Genomic DNA, 16,519 nt, shown 5'->3' with positions numbered 1-16,519 from the left:
GTTCTGGAGATGTTGTTCATGTATTTATGTCCTCATTTAGTGAGACGGCAGACGCTAAAATCACCGCGAGCGTCACGCGCGCTTCAGTAACGTTACGAAACAAAACCACACGTCTGCGCCAATCATTGACACAGACACGCAGAATTCATATTTAAATATGAATCATTTTGCGGTTGGGGGGGCGGGCTGCCAGCCTAATATAATGGCAGGGGAAACACTGGATTTGATGCAATTTTTGTTTGTCCTATCCATTAATTAATTCAAAAGCAAACAATGCAATTCATACATGCAATGCCTACACTATGATGAGAGTAATTCTAATTTTTTTATTAAATATAAAAAAAAATTTGAAAACGTGAAAAAATAAAATAAAATAAAAAATACAAAATTACTTTAAATATTTGCCTTGAAAAATGTGTTAAAAACATTTTGGAAATTATTTAAAAACAAACATTTTTAAAAACATTTGTTATTAATATGTGTACTTTCACATATTCAAGACATAAGGAAAATATTTTAGTATTTTTTGCTTGGTTAAACCACATTTTTCTTGAAAATGTTATAAAAGTTTTTGGAAAACTGAATGAGAAAACAAAATGAATAAATCTGAAATCTCAAAAACTGCTCGCTGAACTCACGATTAAATTACATATTTAAAATCAGCAACAAAATCTGAAATGAACTGCCCCATGAATGTTTAAAAAGCTTATTTTTCAGGCTAGACCAGCCAATGCGCATGCGTAGTTCCAATGCGCTTATGACTGTGCATGCGCATCGGCCGGTCCAGCCTCAGGTTTCTATGGGAACCGGAGCTTCTAACGGCTGCTGCAGTGACGCAATGACTTTACCAATCAACGATTGGCTCTTTCATTTAGAAGGCGGGACTATCCCGCCATATTGCGTGTTGCAGTTTCTCCCATTCATAAGTATAGGAGTGAACCGTCTTTGTATTTCTATAGTCTTTGATATAACAGTTCACTCTTTCTCATCGAACCTCATCACAAAGTCTAATGTTTTTACTTGTTTTGACTCTTTTTGTCAACAAAAGCTTAACTTTAAATTAGCTGAACTTGAATTATTTGACATGAATCGCTCTCTCGCATCTTAAGATCAGAGATCGTATATTCCTCCCAAGCGTGCACAACGAGTCCTCAAAAGTGAAGCCATATCGTCTCGATCGCCCCCAGGTGACTGGCTGCAGTATAGGTCATAAACCCCGCCCTCTCCATGTAATCTAATGGGAGGTGAGACAAACTAAATAATCAAATTACACTTCAAATAAATGTTTCCATCATTTTAGATAGTTCTTATCATGCTGATGTATGTCCAAGTGTTCGTTTTTCTTAACAAGTTTGCTTTTAACTAGTTATTTGATGACATAAAAACGGGGTGTCATGACTATGAGTTTGTGATTGGGACTGCGGGAGTTTGGGCGGGACTTTGATACCACGGCTCCACCTCACGATCTCTACTGCACAGACTCTGGCTCCAAATTACATCATTTTCACAAGATGACAGCGGCCATACTGAGAATGTTTTGGCTTCACTTTTCTATAGTGGAAGGAAGTGGAGACGCGTCGTCCATCTTTTTTTACAGTTTATGATTCCTCCACACAGAACACACCCGTCTGTGATCCTGACAGCTGTCTGTGTGTCTGTCTCTTCCAGGTATCTGTATAAAGTGTGGTAAAGGTGTGTATGGAGCGAGTCAAGCGTGTCAGGCGATGGGGAACCTGTATCATACAAACTGCTTCACCTGCTGCTCCTGCGGTGAGTGACACACACACACACACAAAATGCATAAATGTCCCTTTGTAGATGCATAATTCTAATTAAATGCTTAATTCTACTCAGAAATATGTTCATGATTTGTACAGTCACTGCTGGACCAAAAGACTAGATGGACCTCTGCTGACACCAATGCGCTGTTGTGTACTGTATGTCTAAAGCATGCTTTGTGTCATTGCTGTCAGGAGAGGTCCATTTGGCCTGTTGGTCCAGCACTGAGTGTACAAATAATTTTTATCAACATATTTCTAACTAGAATTATGCATCTAAAATGGGAGAATTGTGAATTTAATGAGAATTATGCATCTAAAATGGGAGAACTATGCTTTTATTTAGACTTATGCAACTAAAATGAGAGAATTGTGCATTTATTGAGAATTATGCATCTAAAATGTGAGGATTGTGCATGTAATGAGAATTATGCATCTAATGTGAACTATGCATCTAAAATGAGTTATGTATCTAAAATGGGAGAATTGTGCATTTAATGAGAATTATGCATCTAAAATGGGAGAGTTATGCATTTATTTAGACTTGTGCATCTAAAATAAGAGAATTGTGCATTTAATGAGAATTATGCATCTAAAATTGGAGAACTATGCATTTTTTTTAGACTTATGCGATATGCATCTAAAATGAGAGAATTGTGTATTCAATGAGAATTTTGCATCTGAAATGGAAGTTTTGTTGTGGTTTGTGATATAGTTTAGTTCACCGAATGGCAAAGATCACATGCCACACGTATAGACTCACTCCTGTAGAAAAGCGCGTGTTTATTTGTGTTTATGAATGTGTTTGAAGGTGTCATGTTTGTCCTGATCAGTGTTTCTGTCCGTGGGAGCACTGTGTGTGTGTGTGTGTGTGTGTGTGTGTGTGTGTGTGTGTCGGTTCTCCTGTTTCCTCTGTAAGCGAGAGAGAGAGAAATCACGGCAGTACTGTAGAGCACAACTGCTGTTCAGTTTTCTCTCTTTCATTCTCTCTTGCCCTCCGCACAGATACTGTTTCCTCACGCTTTACAGCCAGTGCAGATAATTTACACGTAATGCTAGCCGTTCGCTGTACACGTATTGTTTGGTGAAAGAAAGCGGGCCAGTAAACCGGATGCGGTTTGGGAGGAACTGGAAGCCTCTTTTAAGGGCATAATGGGTTCTTGAAGTTCACAGGAGCTCTTTAGCGTGACGTTCAAGTGTGTTTGTGGATGTTTGTATTATCTGTGATGAATAAGCTGCTGTGGTTGATCTTAAGTACTTCAGTGCAATCATGAGCGAAGGAGATGGAACATAAACCTAATAAATGTGTTGCTTTAGAGGTTTGAGAATGAGGCTTTAAGAAGACCAGTTCAGTGAGGGATGTTTTCTTAAACTTATTTTGTGAAATGAGTCGAGGGGGGCGGGTACAGTATGACCAAAATCTGTCATTTGTATGTCATAATAATGGTATGTATCATGATCTAGTTATTTTTAGATTGAGTTCAACCCAAAAATAGTTTGCACATTACACAACCATGTGCTAATGCCTATTTTTGACATGATTTTATGACCTAATTTTAATTTCAAAAGTTAATTTTTAAATTAATTTTATTTTTATTTATTTACTTATTTATTTATTTATCTATTTATTTAGCATACTGAACGCAAACCAAAAGATCAGATGAGTCGCAACAAGTAAATATTAAGTCTGTCAGTGTAAAAACTATGAGAACTTGATTCAAAAAAGTATTTATTTATATTTAATTATTTATTTGTGTTTACATTTCACAACTGTGAGGAAAAAAAGTCAGAATTGTGAGATGAAAATTCCATTAAAAAAACACTTTTTTATTCCATAAAAATACTTCTAAACAAGACTCAATTTAGTAATACCAACAGTATGTAACTGATAAGATGTGACATATTTGAAGCTGTTATAAGGTTACTTGGAAACTGTAAATAGCCTACAGCTTTAGAGCGTCATGCTGTGATGTGTTGAAAATCACTAAATTGCTCCCATTATAATTAAGAAGTCTGTCTACACAATAAGTGCTCTTAGTAAGTGTCTATTCTGGCCTAATTAGGCCACAAAACGAGTTGAAAGGAGCCATATTCTATGCTTTTGTAGTATTTTATTATTGTCCCTGCAGCACTGATTCAGATTCCTGATGTTTTTTTACTCTGCACAGTTTTGTGAATAATTTCAGCCTTAGGTATGATGACTGTTTTTTTTTTAATTATTATTATTATTTATTTTTTGTAATTTAATCTTAAACTTCTTAAAGTATAAAGTGTTTGATAAAATCCCCCACTGCACTGTAATTGACAGTGATGTAGTGATTTTTTGCATGCTGAGTTGCAATTGCTGTTCTTTCTTGCATTTATTTAAATACTAAATAATGATTGATCTATTTAACCATGTGTGGCATACATGTGGCATATGCGTAATGTCGGGTACTCTGTATCAAGTTCTTATTTATAAAGGTGGCGTATGAAAGCAATACCACGCTGGCAGTGGTGCTGCTGTGCTGAATCTGTGCAGGTAATCACGGCTGTAATTGTTTTTTGTGCTCAGCTGAGAAGAAACAAAAGTGCTGAGTTTCATGATAACAGTAGATGATGCAGGATTTCATTACACACCACCAACTACTCAAACCTCACCACTATAACCACTAAAATATCCCATCATGCATTGGGGCAAACCACTTTCAAATATCTATCTATCTATCTATCTATCTATCTATCATCCATCCATCCATCCATCTATTCATTCTATCATTTGTTCACCTTTACAATTATAAAGGTAAGTGTATGTGTGCCCCGAGCGTCCCGCAGCCCTCTGCCCACACAAACTCACATACACCAACACAGAGAGTCATTATGATGTTTCATTCACTCTCATTTCTTCTCTTTCTCTCATACTTATTTGCTCAAGACTTTAGTCTTCAGGAGGACTCATAGCATTCAGTCACAGAGAGCTGTTGGAAATATTTATTTCTAGCCAGTGATTCATTTGAACCGACTCACAGAGTTACTCGACAGTTTATTTGTCACTATTTTCATTTCACTTTGGCTTGCAGTCAGACTCAGTAGAGTTGTTTGTGTTACCACATAAAATATACATTAACATGGGGAGAAAAGAACCGCAGACTAAAATTCCCCTCTTTACAGTAACACACACACACACTGACTACAGTCTGGATGTGAATTCCCGAACATGTACATACACCCTTTGAGTGACTCATCACCTCCAGCATCCCATCATGCACTGGGGCGAAGCCACCTGCAGATGATAAAGACCTGCTTGTTCTCTTGCTGTGGACAGGAGTGTGTGTGTGCGTGTGCGTGTGTGTGTGTGTGTGTGTGTGTGTGTGTGCGTGTGTGTTTTCACAGCTTCAGGAAAGGAGCAAGAAAGACACATAGGCTTTGTTCTCAATGCACAAAATATTTATTTGTTTTTCAGATCGGATCATTAGGTCTATAATTAGGTCTAGGTCTATTGTTTATTCAGTCATTAATTCATTCTATCCATCTGTTTATGTCATTTTTTTTAATCTGTTTGCAGGGCTAGAAATTATTTTTTACCTGAAACTTGGCTCTATTACAGGCCAAACTCTCTGTAGCCATTTAAAATTAGAGGCAACCACTGTATTTTAATCATGATACAAATAAAGATGCTGTATACATGAGCAGTTTCTGATTTAAAATGAGATTGCATAATTTCAAAGTCTGAAGCAAAAACAGAATGGTCTGACTTTTGCTTAGCGAAATTATGCTACATAAAACATCTGCACAAAACAAAAATAAATAATAATGAGATGTAGATTCGCTCTCTGACAGCAGGTGGTGCTTATGGAACAGCAGCGATACAGTGTTTAGTTACACTTTATTTTGATAGTCCACTTTAGACATTCTACTAACTATAAGTAACTTTGCAACTACATGTCAACTAATTATCACTAATTTGCAACTAATTTGTCTACTAACTCTCAGAGTAGACTGTTAGGTTCGGCTCGGGTCGGACTCGGGCGGAGAATTCTGATAATTATTAGCTTATATTAGTTAACTTGTTAACACTTGACACTTACCACTGAGAAACGTCCTGCTCCAGTCGTGCTTACGAATCAATCTCTTGTCGATCAGCCAGTTCAACCGTTTCATCATCAGACTCCGGCTTGAATTGGAAAGGTACAATCGATACCATCTTTTCTATGTATTGACAAGTCTCCAGGGCTGTCATGGCAATGGCCGTTTCGTTTCCGACACACGCTGTACGCGGTAGACCAATCCAGAGCCAATCTCTACGGCTCTGGACCAATCACAAAGGACTGCGCCATCTGACCAATCAGCAGTGAGGGCTCACGGAAAGGAGGGGTTTAGAGAGACTGATTCTTTGAACTGCTTCGCACGAGTCGTTTACGAATCATTTAGAAATGAGTTAAAATTAAATCTATTTTTTAAGAAAACTAACGTGTTTTCTGACCTTGCATGCATTTAAACCTGTTTTAGGAGACTCATAAAACAATATTAGCAACCTTAAAAATGGCATAATAGGGGAACTTTAAATAAAATGCCTTTAGACGGAGAATTCCAGAAATATGCACTCAGTGTGACATGAGACCTTAAAACAGTAGAATTGACCTCATCTATACTGCACAGCCTTGTTTTTACTTGCGTCACATATGGCAACGACCCTGACTGAGTTCATGAGAGGACTGAAGATCTGCAGCCAGTGTGACAGTCATGGGAAACAAGTGTAAAAATTAAATCAAAGATGCATTTAACACCGCAGACCATGGAAATAAAACTGCCCACACACTCTTCTGAGAAGAGTGGAGTAGAAGAGATGCATGTGAGTGAAAAATGACAAAAATAATTGTGGTTAATGGAGCCTTTTCACATTTCCGGGCTTCTCAGAAACAGAAGCCGTCATAGTTTGGTAAACTTCCATGGTTGTGAACGGAAAATGCAACAAATGTCATTTTTGCATTTCCGTTTGCCTTAATAGCAAAAGGAAAAATCCATGATTGGTTTCTGTCTTTCCAAAAGAGGAACAAAATATCAAGAGATTGATTACATTGGTTAAAAGAGAGAAAGATTAGCTGTCACTCCCTCAACCATTGTATTAGATTTAACCAGTTTTCTGTAATTGAAAGCAAGAAAATAAAACACAAAATAGCGTTATACATGTTTTATTAATGAAAATAGAAAACACATTTAAAAAATATAATATAAAATATATTTTACTTTACATTTTTTAAAAAGAAAATGTTTAAAAAATAGGTTACGATGTTAATAATTATAGAAACATCATCACAGTCTGTGAAAATGGCCTTTGTTGAAAAAGTTTTTGCTGTTTTGTTAATGTATTTCCATTCACTACACTGCAAAAAAGATTACTCAGTATTTTTATCGTGTTTTAAAGCACAAATAAATATCTTAACATTCTTGAATCAAGATACATTTACTTGATTAGCAAAATGACTTAAGATATTAAGTGTTATTTTATGAAAAATCGATAAAAATGTTGTCACTTTTTGCTTAACACAAGGAAAAGTATCTTTACCTTAATTCAAAGAGAAAGCAAAATTATACTACACTGCAAAAAAGATTACTCAGTATTTTTATCGTGTTTTAAAGCACAAATAAATATCTTAACATTCATAAAAATCAATAAAAATGTTGTCACTTTTTGCTTAACACAAGGAAAAGTATCTTAACCTTAATTCAAAGAGAAAGCAAAATTATTGTTCTTGCCCCATTTGCAGATATTTTTTCTCATTTTAAAACTTAATTTTGATACATTTTTAATGTAATGTTACTGTAAATGACTCTTGATTCAAGAATGTTTAGATATTTGTGCACAAAAATACTGAAATTTTTTGCAGTGTATCGAAATAATTGAACATTTCAGTTCAGTGAAAAGTTTAACAGCACTAACTGTGCCAATGATTTGCTGCAAGTTCATCATACCAGTGAAGAGCTACACATTTGCCACAAATTAACTTAAAGTTTGCTGCATATAACCAGTTTTTTCAGTGTAGATGTAGTTGACTGTGGCCGCAGTCTTTGACAAAGGCTGGAGGAATCTCGCCATCCCTCCCCCTCTTTCTCTCTTTCTCTTCTCCTGTCTCTCTCTCTCTCTCTCTCTTGTCTGTTTTCGGTGGTGGAGGGGGGCATTGGGACCAGCCGGTGACCTCAGGCTCAAAGAATGTCCCCGTTTACTCAGACCTCTCTCTGTCTCTCTCTCTGTGTTTTTGTGTTGGGAATCTGGCCCTCCCCAGACATTTGTCAGCTCCAGAAATCTCAGTGATCTCAGCGTCGTTTGTTGTGTGTACACACGTCTACAAACATCCTCCTCTTACATTGCCATCTCAGTTGTTTTCAAATCAAATCGTTATTATTTGCACCTTTTTATTACAATTTTCTAAACACATCTAAGTGGTTCTTGATGGAGCAAAACTGCACATTGCTATGCAGGTGTGTTGCTAGGGATTAAAAACAAAAAGTTCTTCAGGTCTCTATATGGCTCTTGTTCCTCCTCGATGGGATTTTTTCACCTGTTTTATGGTCCAGAAGGTGAACACCCTGCTTCTGCATCACTAATTGAAAGTCTTTGCCCACATCTGCGTGTGAATTGTGCTTTATCACTCTGAATTAAGTCGAGTGTTCGTTTCTCTGTCGGGCCGCTGGCTGTTTGAATGTGACAAGTGCATAAATTTTGAGACCGTGAAAAGAAACGAGATGTCTGCCTTGAGCGCTGTAAATTAAGGGATGGGGAAAAGGGTCGGACTGATTTATGAACTCTGTGTGTGAGAGAGAAAGATGAGCGTTTGGTGGTTTTTGTGTGTGTTTGAATGCGATGCAGAGGTCCTAGTCTCGTGCAGTCAGGCCCTTCGCTGATTCTGGCCAAGATACGCCCATTTAGACAGAAACACACCAACTGAGCCACATGGTAAACAACCAACCTACGGCCCTAAGAAATCGGTTTTATTTTTATTTTTTATTATTTTTTGGATTCCATATTTTTTCCCCGTTTATATTTCTGGACTCTGTTTTAATGGTTACATTTTTGTAATCAAAAAGCATGTCTAATTAATTGAAATCATGAAACTTAAACAATTTAATAACAATTTATTAAAAGTTTAACAAAATGAAAAAAATTTTATAGGGCCCTGAAATTAAATATATTCTTTTTTTCTCAAATTCTGTTTTATGTTTACTACATTTTGTGTTTACCGTTTTAATTTTTTTGGATTCCATTTTAATGGTTTAATTACATTTTAAAAATCAATCAAAAAGTATATCTAAATAATTTAAATTATAAAAACAACATTATTTTTGCAATTATATAGGGCCCTATTAAATGTTTTTTTTCTGTTATGTCTGTGTATTTTAGTTTCTGTTATGAAGGCATAAACTTTAATATATCTTTTAATCAAATGAAAATGAAACAAACACTTTCATTGTTTGCCAAACAAAATTGCCACATAACAGAAGTTTGCTGTTAAAATTAAAACAAGGACAAAAAATATCATTATTCCCTAATAATATTTTTATTTGTATTAATATTTAGTATTAGTTTTTATTTTAGTGTTTAGTGTAGTATTTATTATTATTATTATTACATTAGGGTGTACATTCCAGACAGTAATAATATATTTCTGTCACTATTTCTTCAAGTTGTTGTGAAGACCTGTAAGTTTCTGTGTTTATATGATATGATGATAGTTATATATGCTCATATAGTGAGACGGCAGGCACTGAAAACACAGTGAGCATCACGCACGCTTTCTTGTGCATCTGTGTGAATCTGCACCATTCTTTCTAAAAGAGACACACAGAACATGCAGGATCATATTTAAATTGTCATTTTGTGGCTTAATATTCACAGACACTAGTCCATATTGTGATTTGATTTAAAGTAAGACTTATTAATTCAAAATTTGACTTATTCTGTGACATTCCACGTTATACAGTAAATTCCGCTTTTATGACTTGATCCCAATTCTGTCCACATTTTACCCATTGGGGAAATTATAGGTCACAGTTTGCATTTGTTTTTAGGCTGGTGTAAACCTGTGCACCCTGATTCTAGGAAACACTGTAAACAGAACCAGTCAGGTTTGAGCTTTCGATGCATTTTTGTGTACATTTCATATCCGTCGGTCAGATATCTGAGGGAACGAACAGCTGTTCACGTAACACGCATCAGAGATGAAACATATTTCATCCTTTCAGTCATTTGATGTTGCCAGTTAAAAATAATTGCTTGTTTGTTGTCGAGGCTGTTGGTAAACACACAGCATTAAGATGCATGGAGTTTCTTCTGCAGTGTTTTTGACTGCATATAAAATGAAACTTATGACATGGTGGAATAATTAGATTTTTTTCTCCCTCAGGACGGAGGCTACGAGGAAAGGCTTTCTATAATATCAATGGAAAGGTTTACTGTGAGGAAGACTTCCTGGTGAGTATTACAGTTAAAATCAAACTTGTGATGCATTTACATGATGTCAGATTTACAGTAATTGAGTTTCTGACTATTTTACTTTTGTCAAACTAAGATTTTTGTTATCTTCTGCTCGCCAAGGCTGCATTTAGTTGACTAAAAATGGAGTAAAAATGTGAAATATTATTGCAATTTAAAATAGCTGTTCTCTATGTGAATATATTGAAAAATTTGATTTATTGCTGTGATCAGTGTCACATGATCTTCAGAAATCATTCTAATATGCTGATTTGCTGCTCAAGAAACATTTCTGATTATTATCAATGTTGAAAACAGTTGTGCTGCCCAATATTTTTGTGGAAACTGTGATACATTTAATTTTTCAGGATTCTTTGATGAATAGAAAGTGCAAAAGAACAGCATTTATTTGAAATGGAAATCTTTTGTAACATTATAAATGTGTTTGCTGTCACTTTTGATGAGTTTAATATGCCCTTGATGAATAAAAGTATTAATTTCTATAAATAAATCTTACTGATCCCAAACATTTGAACAGCAATGCTTGATGTGTCACTGTAAAATGTTGTTTTTGATGTGCTTTTTTCTTAAATATCTTGCAAGAGCATGCAGAGATCATTTAATAGAGTGACTACATATTTTTTTTACCGTCATTGACAACGAAGCCACATTTTTGCCTAATTTTTGACATTATAAGTGTAGCTATAGAAACTATTAATTTTTGAGCCTGAGCATGTGAACAGCTCAGAATCTCATAATTACAGTAATTCCAACACAATGTGAAGCATTAGTCCATTAAAACCCTTTTAATGAAACCGATGTGTCACGGATTGTTCTATAGATACTCTATAGATACTGTAGATCTTGTCCTCGTTTGATGTTTGAAGTCCTGCTGTAATGTTGTTTTTGATGTGCTTTTTTCTTAAATATCTTGCAAGAGCATGCAGAGATCATTTAATAGAGTGACTACATATTTTTTTTACCGTCATTGACAACGAAGCCACATTTTTGCCTAATTTTTGACATTATAAGTGTAGCTATAGAAACTATTAATTTTTGAGCCTGAGCATGTGAACAGCTCAGAATCTCATAATTACAGTAATTCCAACACAATGTGAAGCATTAGTCCATTAAAACCCTTTTAATGAAACCGATGTGTCACGGATTGTTCTATAGATACTCGTTCTGTAGATCTTGTCCTCGTTTGATGTTTGAAGTCCTGCTGTAGGTCAGAGTTACACCAGCTGTAGGATCTCAACAAAGTAGCTGTAATGCTTCATTTAATTGAACGTTTCCTAAGAGGGAGGTGGAGACTGGGGCTGTATTGATTAGTGCTCATTAGTGGATGGATGTCTCTTGGGAGAACAGATGCTGTAGCTCCGCCCACCTCTCCAATTCACTCCAGTGTGATCTTATTCTAAAGCCAAAAACACACACACACACACACAGCAGGAGCAATGGGAAGATCCATCATGAAGGAATCAACTTCCTGAAATCTGCTTCTGTCAAATAATGTTGTCATTTTGATATTATTGCCACTAGACTTTCATGTGACAGTTTTGATAGTAGGGACAGATGATATATTGGCCAGGATAAATAACTGGTCATTTTCAGCATACATACATACATACATACTTACTTACGTACTTACTTATAATCAAATATTAGCCAGGGCAATTAACAGGTCATCATTTGGCATTTTGAGAGTTTGTTTGTTTATAAGTTTGTTTAATATATGATTTTTATATATACTATTATTTAACATTTAATTTTTAATATTATTAGATATTTTACTTTTTGTATAATTTTGTTATTTTGTAGTGTTAGTGTACATTTGTATATAAATTAATTATATTCTTTTTCATTTAACCCATTTAATATTTTTTGTACATTTTTCCAAATTAATATTTAAATACATATATATATATAATTTTAATATATTTTTATTTACCATTAATTATTATATTATTTATATGTATTATTTTATTAGTAGTCTTTGTTACAGTATAATTAAAAAAAAAATTATTTACTGTTATTTTTAAGTATTTTACTTTTCCAAATATTTTTAATATAAATATTTTATTTATTTATTTATTTATTTTTTGCTGTGTTTATTTCAGCTATTGGCCACTTAGCATAGATATCTGCATTGGTATCATGCGATTAAAAAACAAAACAAAAAAAAAAACACCTTGGTCAGCCACTTAATGACCCCAAACAGTACTTGTGTTGACGTGAGCGACTGAGGAACATGCCGCCGGGGGTCCGGCAGATGGCCTGTCTGATGGGATGGGTGGGGGTTTCCTGGTATTGATCAGTCCGTCCCAACCCCACCTGCTGGCCCTCGCTCCACAACGAGCACACGCTCACACGATCACCAGCGCACCAATGAAAAGAGTGTTCAGGCGAGCGGTGATGTCATCAGTACGGAATGGAACGGCGTTCCACAGCCGGACGGAAAGTTCCACGTCGTTAAAATGTAGCCTTTGGTTCCTACAATAGAATCCGAGGATCCTGTGTGGCCTCCACCTGTGTGTGTGTGTGGGTGTGTGTGTGTGTTGTAGATCCTGCAGGCTCTGGGTAAGTCGTATCATCCAGGCTGTTTCCGCTGTGTGGTTTGTAAGGAGGGTCTGGATGGTGTTCCTTTCACCGTGGATGTGGAGAACAACATCTACTGTGTGAAAGACTACCACACGTGAGTGACAACCACGCATTTATGCTATTTTGTTACATATTTTTCATGCATAGCCTGTTTAGTGCTGTTTTGGCTGTCCAGCGTAACCGAGATGTTGATGTATATTTCAATGTTTTTCTATAGGGTTTTTGCTCCTAAATGTGCCTCGTGTAACCAGCCCATCCTCCCAGCGCAGGTACCAGCTTTTAAATGCATTAGACTGATGTTGTATGAGTTGAATTGATGTCACGTTTCAGGACTATCCTGACAGAGGTTAATTAGGTGTGTGTGTGTGTTTGTAGGGTTCAGAGGAGACCATACGGGTGGTGTCCATGGATAAAAATTACCATGTGGAATGCTATCACTGTGAGGTAATTCAATGGCTATTGCTCTGAAATACTGACTAAAGGTTGCATGTTCAATCTCATTGTGAAGTCACTTAACCAGTTTTAACTCCACACGAACACTGGTTCACTGTGATTCACTCGCGTCTGGTAAATGGCACCTAATAAAAGGGGTCATGTTTACACTCCAGGATAATGCACTGGCGTTATGTAAGATGTTTTTTGTGTGTATTAGGCCATGGCACAGGTATGAATGTGCATTAATATTGTGAATCATTGACTGATGACATTCCAGAGCGGGTCATTCAGCTAAACTTTGAGACTGTGAGTTAAAATGTTGACTTGAACACACTTCTCAAAGAGAAAACCTCTTATTAAAGAGGAAAGCTCAATTTTGTTTTGCTAAAGAAAGTGATTTTGGGCTGCAGTATTATTTTAAAATGTTAATTTTTAATGTAAAATGTAATATTAGTAATATTTTTATTATATGTATGTAGTTTTCTAAATACCTTACAACCTTAGTAATATTAGTCCTCAACAAATGTACAACCTTAGTAATATTAGTCCTCAAAAATGTAATAATCCGAGGATCCTGTGTGGCCTCGGCCTCTCATTTCCATAGAGTGCATGTTTGAGAACATCCTTACTCTAATGGCTGTGCTCCAAACCCTTGTCACCCTGGTAACCAGGTCAAAGCCCTTTTCCGGGACAGATGGCTCCCCTCAGGGTCGTTTCTGTACTTAAGACGCCTGCAACCTGTCCACCATTAACAACCTCTGAAGTCTCAGGAAAGTCTTTTGGAGGTCCAACACCTCACACTGAACGATAAGAACCTTCCAGAATGATTCGTATAGCGGCCGCTGCCTTAATCCATCAAGTTGTGGATCTTCTCAGAAATCATGCTGATAATCATGTGGGATTTTCGGCTGGTGTCTTAAGTGTTTAATCAGATGCACAGAGCTAAACATCCCCGTAGCACGTTTCCGAAGCTCGGCACAGAGAGAGCGTGCCAGCGCCCCCTTGAGACGCATTCAATAGTGATACTGCTTCATTACTGGTGCAAGTTTTTGGAATTACATCATTTTTGCAGATGGGCTGCACACAGGAATTGTCAAGTAGTGTGGCATCATATTATATTATATCATATTATTTTATATACTATAATATTTCTTAATTTATCAATACTTATATATAATATAATAAAAAAAAAAAAGTAATTTAATATATATTTTTAGATATTTTAGTATTTTTATGTTTTTAATATTTTTATAAAAATATGTAATATATTATTTTGTGTATATAGTGCTTGCATTTTGGGTAGTTGACATGAAACGTGAAGCAGTGTGACTTGCTATAATTTATATTATAATATATTATATATTTATTTAGTTAATTCATCTATATTATTGAATGTTTTATTTTTTATTTAGTATTTAATACATTTTTGGACTTTTACTTGGAGTGTGACCGCTTAAACCATGATTGTGCACTAGAAAAATGTATCTGTGATTCCTCAGTAAATTGCATTTGAAATAAATTAATACTTTAGTCCATCAAAGACACATTAAACGGACAGTAAAGACATTTCTAATGTTAAAGATTTCTAATTCATCAAAGAATCCTGAAAAACAAAATGTATCACAGTTTCCACAAAAATACAGTATTCTTCAGCACGACTGTTTTCAACATTGATAATAATCAGAAATGTTTCTTGAGCAGCAAATCAGCATATTATAATGATTTCTGAAGATCATGTGACACTGAAGACTGGAGTAATGATGCTGAAAATACAGCTTTGATCACAGAAATAAATTACATAACATATGTTCACATAGAAAACAGCTATTTTAAATTTAAACATTTCAAAACATTACTGTTTTTTTCTGTATTTTTGATCAAATAAATGAAGTTTTGGTGAGCAGAAGAAACAAAAAAATCATGCAAAGTTAATAAATATGATCTTGCATTTGAGTTGTGGTAATTGTTTTTCTTCTGTAGTACTCCGGGTTCCAGCAGACGGCAGAAAAATGCTTTGTGTGCGGTCACCTCATCATGGAGATGGTACGAGAGATTTGATGTATTGCACTATAACTATTGCTCTCATTTTTCAGAGGAGGAAGGATCTCTTGTGAATTTAGTTTTACCATTTTAAATAAATATGCAACCAAAAATGGCTTATCAAAGCTGCATCATCTCTGTAATATGAGTGAGTGTATTATTAGATACAGAAATGATGTTATTGTGCCTCATTAGTGTGGCCACCTGTGTGTGTGTGTGGGTGTGTGTGTGTGTTGTAGATCCTGCAGGCTCTGGGTAAGTCGTATCATCCAGGCTGTTTCCGCTATTCTTTTGTGTCTTTTTTAAAAAACATGGTTGCTATCCATTGTCATTATACTGTATGGATTAATTGGAAAAAGGTAAAAAAAGATCCTTCTCTTTCTGAAAAAATAAGGGTATACTGCATTGGAACAACAGCAGGGTAAATAAATTATTACTTAATTTCATTTTTATTTTTTTATTTTTATAAAAATTTATATAAAATTTATAGTTACATATGAATAATTAATTGATTAGTTTTATTTATGAAAAAACATTTAATATTTATTTATTACAAGAAAATATGCCTTCCAATTTATAATTTGAACAAAACAAAATTGCCATGTGATTTATTTACCGACCAAACTGCAGTTCTGGATTTCTTCCTCTGGCTGTGGATTTTTCCAGATGACTTGCAGATGTAAAGCAAGCTTTGTGCATTAAGTTATTTACAGTGTAGATCCAGCCACAAGGGTGATGATTCATTGAAAAAGGCCTGACTTCATTTCTATCAAACACACTAAGACAATAACACATGCTTTGCAGGATTGCAGTCTGCAGTTGAATGATGAAGAGGGGCATCGCTGTTACCCGCTGGATGGGCACCTGCTGTGCCACCGATGCCACCTGCACCGGTTAAAAACCCCTCAACCGACCCACCTGCCCCCGAGTTACCCGCTCCACGTCACTGAACTGTGAACACATGACTCACGCTGAACGAGGAGCGAGAGGAAATCAATACAGAAGGATCGGTCCTTCCTCTGAACAATAAACAGGGGTTCGGTCGTGCCCGTTTGACCACGTATTTCCACTTGTTTGGAGTCCATTTGACCGACCGGGGAGGCTTTTATTATTATTTCATCCCTCATCACGGTATCGAGGGGTTTGGGCTCGGTGTCCAGCTTTAGGTCTTCAACACTGCCGCAGGGGATCGGAGGGCGACCCGTGCCTGTTTTTC

General features: G+C 35.8%; 1 protein-coding gene across 1 annotated transcript in view; it reads left to right on the top strand.

The window, feature by feature from the left end:
• LOC107659186 (Wilms tumor protein 1-interacting protein homolog) overlaps window positions 1-16,260 on the top strand; it is a 34,446-nt gene extending 18,186 nt beyond the window's left edge. Inside the window, exons 2-6 of the mRNA XM_016448036.1 lie at window positions 1,669-1,770; window positions 10,160-10,227; window positions 15,244-15,306; window positions 15,543-15,596; window positions 16,108-16,260. Coding sequence (XP_016303522.1) covers window positions 1,669-1,770; window positions 10,160-10,227; window positions 15,244-15,306; window positions 15,543-15,596; window positions 16,108-16,260 — 440 coding nt within the window. The remainder of the gene's footprint in view (window positions 1-1,668; window positions 1,771-10,159; window positions 10,228-15,243; window positions 15,307-15,542; window positions 15,597-16,107) is intronic.
• The last annotated feature ends 259 nt before the right edge of the window (window positions 16,261-16,519 follow it).

This window comes from Sinocyclocheilus anshuiensis, unplaced genomic scaffold (genome assembly GCF_001515605.1).
Source record: "Sinocyclocheilus anshuiensis isolate Anshui unplaced genomic scaffold, SAMN03320099.WGS_v1.1 scaffold1010, whole genome shotgun sequence".
Classification (NCBI taxonomy): domain Eukaryota; kingdom Metazoa; phylum Chordata; class Actinopteri; order Cypriniformes; family Cyprinidae; genus Sinocyclocheilus; species Sinocyclocheilus anshuiensis.
The sequence above is the reverse complement of the archived record's forward strand: the minus strand, read 5'-3'. Positions and strand labels throughout refer to the sequence as shown.